This window comes from Perognathus longimembris, chromosome 11 (genome assembly GCF_023159225.1).
Source record: "Perognathus longimembris pacificus isolate PPM17 chromosome 11, ASM2315922v1, whole genome shotgun sequence".
In the NCBI taxonomy this organism is placed as follows: domain Eukaryota; kingdom Metazoa; phylum Chordata; class Mammalia; order Rodentia; family Heteromyidae; genus Perognathus; species Perognathus longimembris.
The window spans coordinates 21,473,108-21,491,400 of record NC_063171.1 but is presented as its reverse complement, the minus strand read 5'-3'; the positions used below and the strand labels follow the sequence as shown (position 1 = coordinate 21,491,400).

The 18,293-nt window shown below is 49.5% G+C and overlaps 1 protein-coding gene across 7 annotated transcripts in view; it reads left to right on the top strand.

The window, feature by feature from the left end:
• The first annotated feature begins 3,157 nt into the window (after positions 1–3,157).
• Kiaa1614 (KIAA1614 ortholog) overlaps positions 3,158–18,293 on the top strand; it is a 33,343-nt gene continuing 18,207 nt past the window's right edge. For 6 of the 7 annotated variants that reach the window (XR_007212638.1, XM_048357964.1, XM_048357968.1 and 3 more), the window contains exons 1-4: positions 3,977–4,678; positions 6,469–7,385; positions 8,073–8,136; positions 17,356–17,499. Coding sequence is in view for 6 of the 7 variants with exons in the window: in XM_048357964.1 (XP_048213921.1) it covers positions 4,404–4,678; positions 6,469–7,385; positions 8,073–8,136; positions 17,356–17,499 (1,400 nt within the window). In the remaining variant the exon portion in view is untranslated. Of the gene's footprint in view, positions 3,361–3,976; positions 4,679–6,468; positions 7,386–8,072; positions 8,137–17,355; positions 17,500–18,293 lie in introns of those variants that run through there. The other variant, XM_048357965.1, reaches the window with a different exon arrangement.

Below are 18,293 nucleotides of genomic sequence, written 5' to 3'. Positions count from 1 at the left end.
GGCAGGCTAAACCAAAACCTTTGGAGGTAATTTGAATTCTTTTAGCAAGCAGGGCCTCCTCTTCCCTTAGTAGTTTAGTAAAGTCTCATCCTTACCCAGTGTGGAGTTTGTCCTTCATTTACCCATTTGACATTTGCTCAATACCTTTGTGCACCTGGCACAAGTTAGCAACCAGAGACACAGACTCAGGTGTAGTGCTGCTCTCAAGAAGCCTCTGGTATATAGGGGACCATGGTATCTGCCATGAAGGCTGGCTGGGGTGGTGGCTGACATCCCTGAGAGAAGGGCACATGAGAACTGAGTGCAGAACCTCTGGGAAGACATGCCTCACTGCAGCGGGGAGGTGTTTTCTGCAGCTCAAATAGCCAATACAAAAGATACCACAGGCTCAGAGGGGTTTGACCAGCAGACATACCTTTTCCACAGTTCAGGAAACTGAACTCCAACACCGTGTGCCAGGCAGTCAGGGTAGTGAGAATTCTTCCTGGCTTGAAGGCAGCAAACTTCCCGCTCTGCCTTCACAACTAGGATGGGGATTCTGGGAGAGAGAAAGCCCTCTGGTGTCTCTTCTGACAAAGCCACTAACACCATCATGGGGGAGAAGGCTTTCTCATGACCCAGTTACATCCCACGACCCCATTCCTAACCCATCACATTAGCAGTGAATGTTTCACCATGTGAATAGAGTAGGATGCAGTAGACACAGGGTATCAATGTGTATGGAGAGAAGGAGGGTCTCTCATGGCCTGGGCCACAGTGATAATAAACCAGAATCATGTGCAGGGAGCCAGAAACAACTAGGTATGATATATGTGTGTGGTGCAGTGTCAGTGTTCATGAAAAATTAATAAGATCCAGGCATCTCAGGAAGGAGTTTCTGAACTGAGGACCTGTGCTTCCCAAACTGCCTGCCTCATACCACCTGGCAAGCTTGTTAGGAAACAGATGCCTGAACCCTCCCACATCTTAAGGCCTAAGAGTCTCCACTGTGGGGGAAGATCTTGAAATTGTCCTGTTGCCTGCATCTCAAGGATCCATTCAGGCCTAGCAATCAATCCCAAGGAAGGAGAGGGAGAGAGGGGACAAATCCAGGCACAAAGCCCTGGCAGTGATGGGACCCAACATCTCTTGCTCCATAGCCACAAAGAAAAGATGAAGGCCGGAGGGAAGGCTGTGGGGCTGTGAATCACTTCCGGAGCTACTGCTGGGGTCAGCTGCCTCCTTGCTTCATCAAGACCGGAACTAAAGGGAAATGTGGGGTTTGGGTTGGATGAGTGCCAGCAGTCTGTGCTGACCTGAAAGAGGTGTCCATCCCACCCCTTGCTGTCTCACCTGACTCTACATGTGAACTCTCACCTCTCCTTTCATCCTATGTGAAACCCAATTTCATATCCTACTCTGAGGGATCAGAGCCCAGTAGGGAAGCTGGGAGAGAGGGGTTGTGCGTCATCCAGAGAAAGTCAAAGAAGCTTCTGGGAATCATGACTTTCCTTAGTTGTTCGAATTCAAATGGAGGAAAGGGCTACATCATCACTATTTATCACGGGATTTTTTTTTTCCCTCCTAGATTTTTGCCCAAACGTAGTAATGAAACAGATTAAAAGTAATGTTCTAGTCCAGAAATGTACCAGGCTATGGGAAAGGCCACCCACCAGGGACTTTCTCCTCAGGATGGAGTCCAGGTTCCTTCAGCAGGCCCCTCCACCAGACCCCTGAGGCACTCAATAAGGCCCACAGCACTCCTGCTGCAGCCTCTGCTCTCACCAGAACTTTGTGAGTTTCAGTTTCACAAGGCAGCTTCTCTCCATGCTGTGTAGATGAGCTTTACCTTGTTGAGCTGATGCTATTATCAGCCTGAAATGCCTCCCACCCCCTCTGCCTCTTCCCATCCAACACATACTCTTCAATTCAGCTCTTCCTATGACCAAGGTACACCTCCCTAGACTACCTGGTCAAGAGGGAACATACCAGGTTTATGTGTCTGCCAAGCCCTGTTCAACTTTGGTCAGAATGTTAAGGGCAGGGCCTATGTATTAATTTTTGTTCCCCATGGAAGTGGAGGTATGTCTTAAGTGGTAGAGCACCAGCTTTGAGCTTAAAAGGCCAATCAAGAACACAAGGCTCTGAGTTGAAATACACACACACACACACACACACACACACACACACACACACACCTTTTCCTATCCCTGATATCAAAGAGTTCAGCAAATATCTGTGGAACAAAATAGAAGTTAGTAGGGGGGAGGGGGAGAAAAAAATAGAAGTTAGTCCCTCTGACATATAGGTGTCATGGTAGTTATAATATATGTTAAGATGCTTCTTAGGGATTTGCTTTTGGTGTCTCTTAAGGGTACTTCCTGTCCCTCCACACAAAGTCACAAATTCAATGAGTAAACTGAAGGTGATTATTTGTATCTCATAAGATGTGGGGAGGGACCTTTGGAGGTTTAAACATTAAACCTCTGCTGGAATTTTCAGAAACCTGCCTTACAGATCATTAACTTCTGGGAAGAGTGACTACTGGGGTCATGGAGAAATCTGCGTTCAGAGCTGCTTCTGAAAAAAAGCAAGACAGAACCTTGGAGTCAGGCAGAATTTGATTCAGAGTCTAGCTGTACTAGCAACGTGGCTTTGGGCTAGTCATTTCACCTCTCTGTAATCCAGATTTCTTTACTCTAAAGTGAAGCAATAGGGTTCATAGTTTTCAGGGTTGTAAAGATTTGAGATCTGATATGAGGTGCTTTGGAGCCCCCCACCCCCCACCCCAGCAGCAGCAGCTTTGTCCAAAGGTCTGATGTTTGCCCCTGGGGGACAGGAAGGATCTTTTTTTTTTTTTTTTCAGGATTTTACAGAAGAGGAGAGACTGGCAGGATCCAGAAAGAAAGGGCCAGCCTGATATTTTGAGTGTCACAGTACTTCATGTTTTTTTCACAAATTATTATTATTTTTTTTTTGCCAGTCCTGGGCCTTGGACTCAGGGCCTGAGCACTGTCCCTGGCTTCTTTTCGCTCAAGGCTGGCACTCTACCACTTGACCCACAGCGCCACTTCTGGCCATTTTTTATATATGTGGTGCTGGGGAATTGAACCCAGGGCTTCATGTATATGAGGCAAGCACTCTTGCCACTAGGCCATATTCCCAGCCCCTTTCACAAATTATTTTATTTAAGACAAACAACAAAACTTACCTAAACCTTTCTTGTAGGATATGCAGCTGCTGGGGAAAAGCACTGTCTGGCAGACATGGAGCTTACTAACTGTGTTCTGAAGTGCTGACCTAAATTCAGCTTCCTCATCTATAGGAAGGAGAGAGACCACAGCGCCTGCCCATAGAGTGAAGTGCAATGAGATAACAAAGGTGTTGGAATGCCTGCCGAGGATGGTACTGTTGTTAGGCCATGATATGTCAGTACTGATAAACACAGCCTACATACTCTGTTGGAGAACTACTTGCTTTGGGCACACAAAGGAAAGTACCCAGACTCTAGACCACCAGTCCCCAGAGCTATGTGACTTTGGATCTGTTCCCTTACACCAGGCTTGCCTAGATCATCTCAGGTGAGGCTACTGGCAGTTTTCAAGTCTTCAGACCTACCAGAATGTCCCCTTGCACCTTCTGCAGAGCAAGCCTTCTCACTCAAGGAAAGCCAAACCCTTCTGGAAGCACCTTTTGCTCCATGCACTACACAGACAGAGCACTTTCGGTTGCTAACCTGGCCATCTTGAGGATGATCTTGGTGCAGGAGCACAACTACCCTTTGCTTTGTGTGAGGCTCACTTGCAGAAGAAAAGAAGGCATAGTCTCTGCAGAGCTGTCTGAAATGTTCTGACTCCTCTCTTATTTTCGCTGTCTTTTGTGGGAAAATAGGTTTGGAAATAGACTTGGCCACATCTCGGGTGAATAAAGACACATTGGTTTGGACCACTGCTACAGGTAAAGCCTTTTACTTATCCTCCCAGCTCCAGACTCGCCGGGATCTTGAAAACTAGTTCCTAGCTACCCTAAATGAGGGGTGGGCTCTCGGTTTGGCAGACAGGATGGGGGGACCCTTGTTCACTCAGGGTTACCCTAAGTGCCACCTCACCACGGGAGCCAGTGACCTTGATTTGGAGGAAAGCATGGGGACAGCCCCACAGAGAAATCTTTAGACTCCTCCGGAAAACTAGTATAAACAAAGGGCGGCCTTAACTTCTGCCTAACTCCGGTGATCCGCTGAGCTCCATCCCCTGGCACCCGCCGGGCGGCTGGCCAGGCTGGGCGCAAACTCTGGGCGGGTAGCTAGGTTGTCCCCGGGGCGGTCGGGGAGAAACAGCTCCAGGAGGCTGGGGGTGGGGAGGCTGAGGTCCTGGTTCCTCCAGCCCCTTCCGCTGCCCCTCCTCTTGCTCCGCCACTCCTCTGCGATGGCCCGGGAGGGCGCCCCGCCGGCGTTTCCCTCTTCCACGCAAAGCAGTGCGCTCCCGCTCCAAGCTGCGCACATCGCTCTCCCCAGATCGCGACCCCGTGTCGGGCAGGCAAGGGGCGAGGCCTGCGGACCTCACTCTCACCCACCCGGATCCCGGGCTGGAAGTCCCTCCCCGAAGTCTTCCGCAGGCCCAAGAGGGGAAGGGTGGAGGACGGCCTCACCTCTCAGAGGGATGGAGGGGATGGAGGCCGAAGCTGCCCGCCACAGCCCTCCGTGAGTATGCCATGCTACCGGGCGGAGGGAGGCACCTCGGCTGCTGGGGACCCGACCTCCTCGGGTCACCAAACGGCAAGGAGGAGGCCCGCCCTTCACGTCCATCTTCATTCCCACTCTGAGTTACAGCCCGGATCATAGGAGCTGAAAGCGCCCATCAGAACTGTCTTCCGGGAAGACTGCCCAGGGGACTTTAAAGGGACGATCTCATTCCTGAAGGTCTCAGGACAGGGGCTTAGCCATCACTGAAATGCTCCTATTACATCCTAGCCCTGTTTTCTGGCTTGGATCTTGGAAGAGAGGAAGAGGTAGCTGGACAGCAAAGAGAAACCCAGTACATCCTAGGTTAACTGATGAAGGAAAAGATTTCTATCCTAATGATAGTTCTTAAACTTCACAGGCTTAAAACGACTGTGACACTTTGTATTATATGTGTGTTTTGCTTTATCTTGAAACATTATGTATAAGTTGAGTTGTAACAAGCAACTGTAGAGGGACTTGGCATTTCCAAACATTTTATGGTGAATCTTTATGACTGTGTGAAGGGAATAATTAATTCCTAATTTGTAGTTAATATACTGAGTTTCCTTGAAGTGAGTGAGACATTTCTAGCTGTGTGTGATGTTAAGTAGCCCTTTCTTTGGGAACAAGAGGAAGTATTAAGATGCTGGAGCACCCCACCTAGCTACTCAAGAGGCTGAAAGCTGAGAACAGAGTTCAAAGCTAGTGAGATTCTTATCTCCAACTAACCACCAAAAAGATGGAAGTGGAGGTGCTGTTCAAGTGGTAGAGTGCCAGCCTTCAGTGAAAAAGCTAAGGCACAGTGCCCAGGCCCTGAGTTCAAGCCTCAGAGGTGGCACAAGAAAAACACTAGCATGTAGATATACAGGCAAACAACACTGTGGTGAGTAAAAAGCCAAGCTTTTCCTCCTCTCCAAAGCCATTAATATCAGCTGTGCTACTGAAGAAGCTGTGTGATACTGGGGAGTCACTTACTCCATGTGAACTGAGCAGCCCCATCTTCTAAATGAGGTGGTGGGACTGAGGAGTCATGAGTGTTTTGCAAGAGCCCTGGGGTTATTATAAGCTTTTTATTCCACACAGGGCTTCTCCTTAGCACCTGTGACACAATCTCTGTAAATTTGTTTTTCCATCTGGAAAAATGATGGTAATAATGCCACTCTGACAGAGTTGTGTCAGGATTATTTGACAAAGACTGAAAGCATGTGAAAGGACTGCCCAGCAAGAGAGCTGATAGGACTTGGTAACTGATTGTGATTTCCCTTTGAGCACAACCCATAATGCTGACTTCTAAGGCTTGTTCAGCCAGGGCCTGGTGACCCTGGAGGGACAGAAGTGGCCTGATCCTTTCCTACAGTCCCTCCAGAACAAGAGAGAGCATGTTAGCCATTAGTGGATGGTAACAGCCTCCTCAGAGCAGTGGCTAGCAAAGCAAGAGGCCAGGGATTGGAGAACCACCCTAACTTTCACTCTTGTCCCTACAGACATCAGGTTGATGGTTGAGAATACATTTTGCTCATCTGTAAAGCAGAGACAGGAGACTAGAACACTACAGAGATTCAGAAGAATAAATTTAATAATAACATATTTGCACTGCTCTATGATTAGGACTTCTCAAAGTTGCATTCACATTAGTTAGAAGACTGCCATCTCCAGGTTACTCTCATCTGGGCATGGTTCCACACCAAGGCACTTTGGGAACCAAGCAAGTTGCTAAAGCCACCTGGGTGCTTGTGCTGGAGTCTCAGGATCTTTGTTTTCTCCTGCAGAAAATCCAAGCCTTGGAGCAGAACAGCCAGCCCCATGCAGGTAACATCAGCTGTACCACAGCTGGATAATGGAGCCCTCCCAAGACCCTGGCCATGCCCTCAGGAAGACAGAACTCCCACCTGGATGAGTCCTCAGCCTCCCAGAACACAGGAGCTGCAAAAGCCCTCTGTTCTGGAGTCTAAAGTGAGAGCTTTGAAGGAGATGACAGCAAATAAACAGGGGGACAGCCCCTGCCCCCTTTCCCATGAGTGTTCATCCCCTAAGAAATCCAAATGCCCACAAGGCAAGGCCAGGGGAGTCCAGAGCCTTCCCGAAGGCTCTCCCTTGCCAGATGCTGTGCTGGTCCCCCATGCCGAGAACCCCAGTGATGGGCAGCTTGACAGCAGTGTCAATGAAAACCAACCCACCAGGAATGGGGTGCTTAGGCCATCCAGGTCACTCACCCCTGGGCTTGAGTGCCAGAATGGGCAGAGTCCGTGGCCTCCAGAAGCAGTATGGATGTTGTGTGAACATGAGAAGAGTCTGCTTTCAGGGCCCAGCTCTTTGCAAGAGAGCCTCATCCACAGAACTACTCCAGCTCAGCCAGAAGGGTCTAGTCCTTGTAAAGTCTCCTGCATACCCAACCTGACAAAAGGAAGGGTGCACCACCTGGAAGACCATCTGTCTATGGCACTAGATCTGGACAGCACACCTTTGACCTCTGAGAAGGACTTAAACCTCAGGACAGTCCCACAGGGGACACTCTGGAGAGCTGGAGAGCTGCAGGCTCTGGGCCCAGGGGATAATGCCTTGTCCCTGTCTGACCAAGTAGAGAAGAACCGTCTTCTGCTGCAGGAGATGCTTAAGGTCTCTGGACAGAGTTGCCCCAAGGTGGCAACCCCAGCCTGGACTCCTTCCCTGGATGGAAGTATATCAGGTGAGGCTTACTATAGTCCAGCTGAGGTGGCGAGCAAAGGTCTAGGGGGAGGGAAAGAGGGGAAGGAGGCACTTATGGTGGGGAACAAGAAAGGAGTCCTCTGTCACCAAAATAACCAGAGTATCCTTTTATTGTTGGCACTGGCAAAGTTATTGACTCCCCTTACAGGCAGGCCTGCCATAAAGACACTAATTCCTCCAGATCAGTGTGAGGTGACTCTACTTTGAAGAAAAGGCTGCCAAGACTTCTTTCCTGTGCTGGTTTTTTTTTTTTTTGTAGCCCTTTCCAGAATGGTGTTTTGTATTCTTCCCCCCTGTCCCTCTGTGGCCCTCATCACCCTCTGGCATGCAAGCAGAAGAGAGCCCTTCTCTTCAGAGGCTGAGCATCCTATTATGCTGACAGTCCTGGCTGCTGGGCCATGCTCCACCATGGCCCTGCTGGGAGGTGTGAGTGTCCAGAAAGACTCTCAAGAGACAGCCCTCCTTCAAGAGCTCACTCATCACTCCTCTCCTGAGAGCTATTTCAGCCATTGTAACAGCTTATGCCTGCACTTCTCAGACTGAGACACAGCAAGGTGTTGGATTTATCTGGAAAATAAATGGCGGCCCAAACTTCACTTGATGGTCATTAAGTGGCAGCTGAGAGCCTAGTTTCTGATGTCATTTGATGTCTCTTTCTGGACCCTAGAGCGACCAGCAGGGGACAGGGACTGGGATTCAGGACGCTCCCCACAGGACTCAGACCTGAACAGGTAAGGGATCAGAGCCACATTTTCTCTTCCTCCTTCCTTGCCTCATATTAAAAATCACTCCTTACCAGAACAATAGTAGACCTTGAAAAGCCACAAAACAGGCAAACTCTATGTTGGTGGGCACAGGACCACTGTAGATCATCACCCTGAAACCCTGTAGAAAGTAGCAGATACCCCAGTGCCCCAGGCTGCTGCTATTTGAGCAAAACCACCAGGCACAGAGGTGTGCCAAGGGCCTTGCAACTTCCTGCTCCTCTGCCTAGGTTTCTGTCTCTTTATCTTGAAATTTGAAAATAGCTGTCTGGTTATGACATAGAATTGTTATGAGGCTAAAACAAGAGAATGAATGTAAAGTTTTGCTTCACATATTACTTCCGTAATCAGAATCATGCGCTGGAGTCAGAGCCAAGGATTTTACCTGCAGTCTTACAGTAACACCCATAGACTTTCTCCTAGCTCCTCCACCACTGTCTGGGGAAGTTGGACAGGCTGTGTAGGGACAGGAAGAGGACACTTATTTTTCCTGGGCATTGTACTGAACCAGACAAGAAAGAGAAGTAAACTCAAGGTACTATGGTGGCCTGAGCCACCCCAGGTACCCACACAGAAGTTAGCTGCAGCTTCCATCTTTTCTTAGCTCTTATTATACAAGCCTGAAGGAGGCCCTGAGGCTGGAGCTGGCTCCCTTTCCCAGCTGCATGGTGATGTCAGCCTCTGTACAGTCTTGTGATTTCTGCTGAGAGCAGAGGTCAACATTGCTGCTTTTCTGTGATCAAACTGCTCCCTGCATAAATTCTACTCTGTTTGACCTACCCTCCAGAAAACATGGGCAGGCCTCTGTTCTAATATACTTGGGCTGCTGTGACAAAATACAATAGTTGGGTGTTTACAAGCAGCAGAAATGTGATTCTCACAGTTCTGGAAGCTGATGTCTGGACAGATTCCTTGTTTGGTGAGAGTCTGTTTCCTGGTACACAGAGGGTATTTTTTTTACCTTGTCTTCACATGGTGGGAAGGGCAAGGAAACTCTTTGGGGTCCCTTTTATGAAGTTGAAAGTTGCTTCCCCAGCCCCTCCTCCTAATATTATCATGTGAATTTGGGGGAACATAAGCATTCAGACTATGGCAGCTTCAATCCCACAGCCTGCTTTAACAAAGCTAGGGCTGCCCAGAGTCAGGCAATTCAGCTTCTGACTGGCTAAGGGTCTGGTGGAGAAAAGGATGTTCGTCTCTATTTATTTCTGATCTGGTCTCCTCTCTTGTCTCCTTAGCCACTGTTTTCATTATTTCTTGTCCTTTTCTCACTCTGCCACTGTGGAGGAATTTGACTGCAGAAAGGACCATGGTCCGCAGTGATATTCCATTTTGGCCCTCTAGCTGTCCTCTCTCCACCTCCTGCCCTGTGGAGGCCTGGGCAGAGGCTGTGTGCTGTGAGATGGGACCCATGCCCTGAAGTTGCTTTGCCCACTCCTACCTACTCCATCCCTTGGGGAAAAGGCTCTTCAGGAAGGTGCAGCCTTTGTTCAGAGGTCACTGTTGAAAGGAGAAGCCTGACTTATATGTTGGATAATAAAATAATAATAAAATCACTCATTTTAAAAGAGGAGACCTCAAGTAAGGGTGGAAGGGGCTTTCCTGTAGTCATATGATGAGACAGCATTGCTGCAGAATCCTCAGGACAGGGACTTCTAGGCTATGAGCTAAACTTCCAGCCATCAGAAGCCAGATGCTGCATCATAGAGATTAAGTAGTGTGTGTGTGTGTGTGTGTGTGTGTGAGAGAGAGAGAGAGAGACAGACAGACAGACAGACAGACAGAGAGAAGAATGTATGTGGAGAGAGGAGAGATATCTTGGTTCAAAGATGTAGCGAAATACCCACCTAGAATGACCAGCACAGAAAGACATAAGGTCAGTGTGAGGGTCAGGTCCCTGTTAGACAGATAACATAGGCAGATTCAGGTAACAGCCATGCCACAATGCCCCAGAACCCTGTGGGACTCTGTTTTTCCTGTAAGTGGTATGATTTTGGGGTGCTACTTCTATAGAGCTCGACTTCCCAAGAGATCTGTGAGTAAAGCATGCCCTGGGAGATCCACTTGAGGCTAGGGTCCTGAATTAGACTCTGTACTAAGGGGTGGTGGGATCCAGGGCAGAGGAGTGCTCTACGGCTATGTCCAGCCACTGGCAGCGCCTTCTCCATGGGGAAGTGAGCTCTGAAGAATTTCTCAGGGCTTGAGGGGTAAATAGTTGTATTACATTCATTTAAGCTTAGCATCTATGTGATTGAACGTTGCAAAAAACTAACCATCATAAGCAAGTTAACTCAACATGTACTTAATTATGCCCATGATTGTTACTGCTCTGCAACATAGTAATGCAGCAATGTAACAAGTTTATGAAATGACACTGACTGCAAGCCCAATCCTTGGGCTTGCCCTGTGGTGATCCCATGGAGTCAGCTGTCATTGGGAGCCATTGAGAATCCAGGACCTTACATGCTAAGGGTCAGAGGCAGAGGAGACCTCTACTCTCAACCCCCAGGGACTTCCTTGTTTAGGGGCAGAAAAAGCCCTAGAGGATCAGTACTTCCCAGTGTCACAAATGCAGCTGCTGGTTTCATGCTCATTTATGCTTTTATTATATGCCAGCTGCTGTGCTAAGTGCTGTTCCTGCATTCTGATTTTATCCTAATGGCAAACTTTATGTGTTGGTCCTGGTTCACTGACAGAAACCTCTTTAGGGGGAGATCTCATGATTTGGCTGGTATTTGGAGCCAGGACTTAAACTTGGGGCTACCTGGCTTCAAAACCTGTGCTCTGATTATCATGTTGCAGTGCCACAATCTGTCCTTTCCATCCCTCTCCCCATCTTGGGCTGAGGACCTGGGTGGGGGGGTCCACTGCATTCCCCAGCCTAGTTTATTTTTAGATATAGGCAGTGAAGGGTAGGTGATAGACTCCATGGGGAAAGTTCATTCTAAGTCTCTGAAGAAACTCAGGCAGTGGGGCTTGGGATGGGGGGATGATGTAAGAGGTAGGTCCTCATACAAGATATCTGGTTGATGCCTGGACTGAGCTCATGAGAGACAAGCAGGAAGACCAGGAAGTGGGCATCATACTTGGATCACATCTGTCCTCATCTACTGTCGACAGCATGTGGCTGTTTCTTATGTGCAGGTGCTCTGGATCTAGAATTTTCATCTCGATAAAATGGCCATAGCTATCTCAGCCTCTTTCCTTCCTGAGGCTCTGGAAACCATGTTGGGATTAGAGTGTGGTAGCATCCCACATTGATTTGACGTGATCAAAAAAATCTTTGAAACCAGATGAGCTGCAGAAGTCATCAGAGTGCTGGCTCCAGCTATATGAGACACACAGACAGCTATAGGACAACCCTGTGGCTATGGGACACCCTGAAGCTATAGAACACCCTGCAGTTGTAGCATACCAGGCATGCAGAGCAGCCTGAGGCTAGCAGTCTCCACTGAGAGGCTGTACCGCGTGCCTTGGGCCATTCTGATCTGGGAAGCCTCAGACCCTGGAGTGTGCCTGTAGGGAGGAATGAGAGGAGAGGGTTTTTAGGATGTGCTGTGCTATGCTAGTGACGAAGAAAAAACAGAACATGCCATCTGTGGCTGAGTTACCTTCCTCCCTAGCATATAAAAGATTTGTTGATCACTCTACAGAGTCTAAGGGTCTTAGGAGCTGTGTGTCCTGAAGGGAAGAGGAGGAGAAAGAGACCCAATGCATGTCAGTTATATCACAGTATCGAATTGGAGCTCTCATGTGAACCTTCCACTGTGTACAAGTGTGAATGTAATGTTAGATGGGAATTTTGGTGTCAATTCCCACTGCTGGCCAGGCCACAGCCATGCTGTTCCTATTTAGCTAGTTCTTCTCCTTGACCTCCTCGGGGAGGAACTGTGCAGGTCATGGAACAGGAGCTGAGGAATGGTCTGGCACAGGAAGGCAGGAAGAAGCTGGTGAGGGTTCGCCAAGGGCTGGGGCCTGTATGGGCTTGTGAGGGTCTGAATGGAAGCAAGACAGGACATTCCAGATGAGTGAGAGCTGCAAAAGTGCTCGGGAGAGCTGAGGAGGAATATAGGCATGGTCCTACAGGATACAGGGTGGAAGGTGGCCTGAGGCCACTTATGGAGAGCACTGGGATTTAGGTTGAAATCTACACTTGAGTATATTTGATATTTACATGGTCTTCCTTCTTCCCCAAGCCTCCCCGTTGCAGGATTATCATATTTTCTGGGAATGGGGGCTGCCATGGCGTCAAGGAGCCCAGTGATGGGGGTTGGAGGCCACTCTGTGGTACTGGTTAGGTTCTGGATTTTCTGGTATTATCTAGTATTAGGCTACATGAGGAGAAACACTCCCGCCCTGCTCTAGGATTCCCAAGGTGAGAGAGATCACTGAACAGCCTCCAGGGAAGGCGAAATAAGAGTGGCTGAGCCCCGCGTGTCCTGGTACCCCCCACTTACCCCATCCTGCCCCACTACAGCTTTCCTTTATGCAGCTACAAAAGAAATCTTGTTATCCTTTCCCAGACAAACATCACATTTAGCCTTAACTTGTTCCTACAATGTCTAGTGTTCTGAGCCCTAACAAAGAAGGAAGCTAACCCCGAGCCCTACACAAAGTCAGTGCCACTTGGAACATTCAGATGTCCTATGCCACATCCCTGATACACTCACACTCAAACCACACATATACATTTAATCATCATCCAGTCTTTACCAGTTAAGTAACTCAAGAAAGCTAATTTACTGAAGGCCATTCCCCTGGCCCAACTAGGCTGAAATCCAAGAAAAAGCCTTCCCCCTGCCCCTCCAGAGCTGAGCAGGCCTCTGCCCCCTCACCCAGATACCTGCTTCCACCTCTCACTTCCACCACACACTGAGCTCCGATTCTGAGCAAGGACTTCCTCAGCCTTCTTTAGGAAGGTGGGACAAAGCTGTTCTGCTTTCCTTAGAAGGCTCCAGACCTGGCGTTAAATGCTGGATCCTATTGGCAGCCCTTACTAAGGTTGCTGTCTTCCTTCTCCAGGAAGAAAGAAGGGTTGTTTACAGCTGGGCATCCATTTCCCTCTGCTTCCAGCTGGGCTGCTCCCTTCCCTGTTCTGTGGAAATCACCTTTTCCATGAAGGCGTTTAAAAGGCTCTTTTCCAGATAGCCTAGCAAGCTTTCTTTAGCTGAACAGAAGAGTTTGTCACTTCCAAACATGCCTCCCCCTTGCAGACAACAGAATGGTCTGGTCATTTGAGGGAGTGATTGTAGTTCATGTGTAGGAACTCATTTGCTCTAACTAACAGGATAAGGGTGATGTAACAGAGCACGGGTGAAAGTACTGGTGATAAGTTAAAATGCTAGCAGGTACAGAAGCTCAGAAAGTGACCAATGCTGTGCTAAGTAAGCCCTTTAAGGGCATCTTCTTACCTTAACAACTCAGCCTTTATTTAGAAGATGAAGAAACTGAGGCTTAATCGTCAAGTGGTTACCTGCCAGAGCAACACAGCTCGGAAGTGACCACCCTGGGATCAGAACTCAGGCAGGCTGTCCCTGCACCACCACTCTGAGTTTTGTCCTGCCAGTGTCTGCAGACCTGGGAAGACAGTGCATAAGAAAAGAAGCACTACAGTGAGCCCAGGTCCACAATGCACTACTGGCACAACTTCTTCTCTTCCTTCCCTCAGGAAGCTGCACACCATATGACAGGAAGAGGACTTTGTCCTCTTACTTTCCTCTTTTTCTTTTCTTTTTGTGAGTTGTAGAACTTGAACCTGGGGCCTGGGCACTGTCCCTAAATTTTTTCTGCTCAAGGTTAGCCCTCTACCACTTTGAGCCACAGCTCCACTTCCAGTTTTCTGGTGGTTAATTGTGGATAAGAGTCTCATAGACTTTACTGCCTGGCTTGGCCTTGAACCATGATCCTCAGATCTCAGTTTCCTGAGTAGGTAGGATTACAGGTGTGAGCCACCAGCACCCAGCAACTTTGTCCTTTAAATATACAGCTTCTATATTGTACTCATAACCTGACTTATGGAATTGTAACCCCTTTGTGCAACTACTTTAATAATCATGACAAACAACAAAGATACAGCTTTCAAATATACAGACAAGGGACAAATGCTAAGGAAAGAGGCTCACATGTGTTCTATATACTATCTGTTTTCTCTTAATTGTCTGCATAGTAGAATCAAAGACATATCTCCTATTCCCCATTTCCCAAATGCTGTACCTAAGATGAAAGGGTTAAACTCAGAGTTTCTGGAGTTCATTGTTTTAATCCAGGATTATGATGTCTGCAGAAAAGTTCACTCTGTCCCCTTGACCACCCCTCCCCCCCCCCCCCCCCCCCCCGGCTAGGAGAGGGATGATGGCTCTCCTGACCTGCATGGCTGTGAGGGGAAATGAAGTCAGAGTTAAGCCTGTCCCTTCTCCAGGAACTGATGGAGAGATCAGAGAGGGAGGGGACACACTCTGCCCTTTGTCCTTAGGATGCTGGTGGCTGGTAGGCAGAAGAATGGCTTGTGCATGCAAGTGGCCCTCTAGTTTCCCTTAACAATTAGCTCTTTGTAGGATCTGCAACCCCATGAGAGCCAGACTTGTGTGGTGTGAAGTCCCAAGGTAGGAACCTCTGAGTCCCCCCACCCTCCACCAGAGGCTGTCTGGCCCCAAACTGAGCCTTCTAGGATGAAAGTGAGAGTCTTCTCCCCTTTCTAAGGCCCCTGCTTACGGATGGGGAAACTGAGGCCTGGGAAGGAAAAGCACTGAGCCACTCACCCACTAGAGCAAATGGGCCCCAGAAGTGCAGGATTTCAAGATAGCAGTAGGAATTGTTTGTTCTTAGGTAGGAATTGCCTTTGCCTGATGGTACAGTGCCTGCTCTACCTCTTCTAGGAAATTTCCAGAGGAATTGTGAAAGCTAGAATTGTGGGATTGTAATCTGTGATAGGTAGGGACTAGATCTGGGGCTTTCTATCCTTGGCAGAGACCAGGGTCAGATTGGACTTTCTCAGATGGAAGGTGGGAAGTGACAGGCTCAGCATCCCATGACAGTACATTCACTTCTTCCTGGAAGAATTACAGGCCCTCCTCAGCCTTCCAACAGAGCCACAATGACTAGAGTGGTGCTCTGCTGGCCTTGTCTGCAGTCTGTGAAGGGGACTGCCACTGTCCTCCCTGCTCAGTGTGCTACCACGTGGATGCCTCCAGGCACTTAAAAACCCTGCTTTTCTAATCAGTGGAGAAACCAGCTTTCTCTGCCAGAAACTGAAGCAGAGAAGCTGATGAGGAAGAAAAAAAAAAAAAACCCTGCTCTAAGTAGAAGGAATGGAAAGGAAACAGCAAAGCTGCAAAATGGCTTTAAAACCTGAGGCAAGGCTGATGGTGGCAGCATCTGGCCAGCTGCCTAGGGGCCCTCCTGCCTGCCCATCAGACCTTGTGACAAATGCCCTGCGACAGCCAGGGAAGCACAGCTGTCACCGGAAGGTTCTGAGTGTGAGGGCGAGCAGCCAGAGGCCCGCGGCTGCCGGGCCACCTCTCCCGGGCTGGTAACCTCATTATCTCTGCTGTGAGAGCCGGAGCCCCAGGGAGCACAGCTGTTCTCTGCCTTCTTGGAGGAGCTCTGGAAGCTGTGGGGTGGGGGGAGTGGGGGACCCTCTCCTGCCAAAGAGGCCTGGAGGGGGGAGGGGGAACGGCAGTGGGCCTGGAGATGCACTTTTGCATCACCTCACCAAGTCCTCCTCTTTCCTCAGCCAGGCCTGGCTCTGCCAGGGTTTGTAGGCACAGATGGTGCCTTTATGCTAGCAGCCTTCCCCACTCTGGCACAAAGCACAGCTTGATGCAAATGATGAGAAGAAAATAAAAGAGAAAATTGCTTGCCCAGCGCGGGTCCAAGGATGTCTCAAGGAGCCCTTGTCCCTGGAGGCCTCGGCGTTGTGCCCTTATCCACTGACATCCATCTCTGACATTAGGAAGCTTCCTGGTACTTTATTTTCTGGTCATCCAAGGCCCCTTCACCCAAAGAGCGTATGGAGTGGGATGGGGTGGGAGGAGTTGGTAGAGGTCACAGATCTGAGATCCAGGCTGTATTGAGTCTCTGGTACCTGACAGCCCAGCCTAGGTGACAGCAAAAACTGTATGGTTACATCAAAGAGTGTACCTGACATCCTCTGCCTTTGCCGGGAGGCAGGGAGGGAGGGGAGAGGCCATGGGGTGATGCTGGAGGCGGCAGGGCTGGCTGTTATCTGCTCTGCTGTGCTCTCAACTGATGTTCGACCTTGAGCAGTGTGCCAACATTCCTCTCAGCACTGGACACCCTCATCTGTCAAGCGGAGCGAACACCTGCCCTTGGCCAGCCTGGCCAGGGAGAGCGAGCTCCACAGAGAGCACTGCCCATTAGAGGGAGGCACGGGCGGCATTGTTGCCGTAGCCCAGTGCAGGTGGTGTGGCACCGTCCGGTAGACAGCTTTGGAAAGGGGCACTGTCATTTCTGTAGCTCTGGCCTGGCCAGGGAGGCAGCGCATCTGTTCGGGTTGCTAGAGGACCCTTATTATTATGAAAATCGAGCCATTTGCTCACTTGGGTTGGGTCCAGCTTCATTTCTCTCAGCGCTGAGCCTGTGAGCCCTGAGCTGGTGCCTGACAGGTTTGGATGGGGACTCAGGCAAGAAAGCACCAGGATTTATAAAAATGTCATTCCCTGCAAAGATGGGAAGTTTGATGGGCAGCTCCCAGATTCCTTCTGCAATGGGAGCCAGGGGTGGCAGTGTGTTGCTGGAGTGGGATTGTGGGTGCCGAGAGACAGAAGGAGGCAGGGAGGTCTACACTGAAAGACCATCTGTCTGGGCACAGGCCCAGCCCCATAACCCTAGGCCCTTCCCTTCCTCCTCCTCCCAGGTAACTCCCACTGTCTGCCCAGGGAAGGAACAATAGAATAATCTGGAGACTCCTCTACCCTCTCTAGATCCTCCTGGGGTCTCCCCTCTAGTCCTTTAGCAGATGTGCAAGGCAGGACCAGCTCCTCCCTCCATTCTCTAGGCCCCAGACCCCATTTGGGGACCCTTTAGAGCACGAGCCAGAGGGGAAGACTGCACATGCAGGGCTTTTCCTGGCATAGCCCATGACTGACACTGTTAAAGCCCTTCTAATCCATGTTATTTTCTTCTAATCCTTTCCCCTCCCTCCCTGGCCTGTGCACCACCCTGCAGGACCTTTGGTTCCAAGCCGGAGCCCGTGCTGAGCGCCAAGCATAAAGAAGCTAAGCATCTGCTGCAACATGCCCGCATGAAGGCCAAGACCCGGCCCCTCCGTGCCAGCCATGACCTTGTGCCCACCGTTGCTCAGGGCATCCGGTGAGTTAGGCCTGAGCCAGGCTGGCCTGGAAGGGCCAGGGCAGGGAAGGACCAGTAGCAGGAAATAGGTGAAATCTAGCCAAAATGCCGCTGTTCTCTTCTTCCTTCGGTGTTTATATATGTTTTCCATGTCAAGCACTTGCTGTGATCATTTAATCCATCAACAGCCCTTTACAAAGGGGACTGTTAGGTGTTAGGAATTGAGATCCAAAGATGAAATGTCATCTGAGTTCCTAGGGGGCATAGAGATCCTGGTGTCTAGGAAGACAACTATGTGGCTCTGTGGATTGTGTTGTATGAGGGGAAGACCACACATAGAAACCTATCATGCTGCCTGGAAAGGATAGGTGGGGATCCCAAAAGGAGGTGGCTTCTCAGTTGGAGCTTGAAAAAGATGTGCATATCCACGGACACCTGGAGGCAGTGAGCATCCTAGAGATGAAAGCCATGAGAAGCAGCATCACAGGATGAGGGGAGTGGAGGCTGGAGCTAATGGCAGCCTCTTCTAGACCACTTAGATGTCTCCTGTAATCGTCTGGAGCCACAGAAGACTCCCCATGAGACAGGTTGACTGCATAATCACATCTGCATTTCCATAAAGCTATTCTGGCTGCAGGTTGTGTTGAATCCAGAAGAATGGGGTGGGAGGAGGTTGTTGTCATGTCCTGGTGAAAGGTACAAGTAAGGGGATGTGGGAACTTCTCAGAGAGCCCCCCAAACCAAGAACAAGATAGCCAAGAAGGACTGAGACCTGGACTCAGTCTGTCTGGGTTTACTTCTGGCTGTGTATCTCA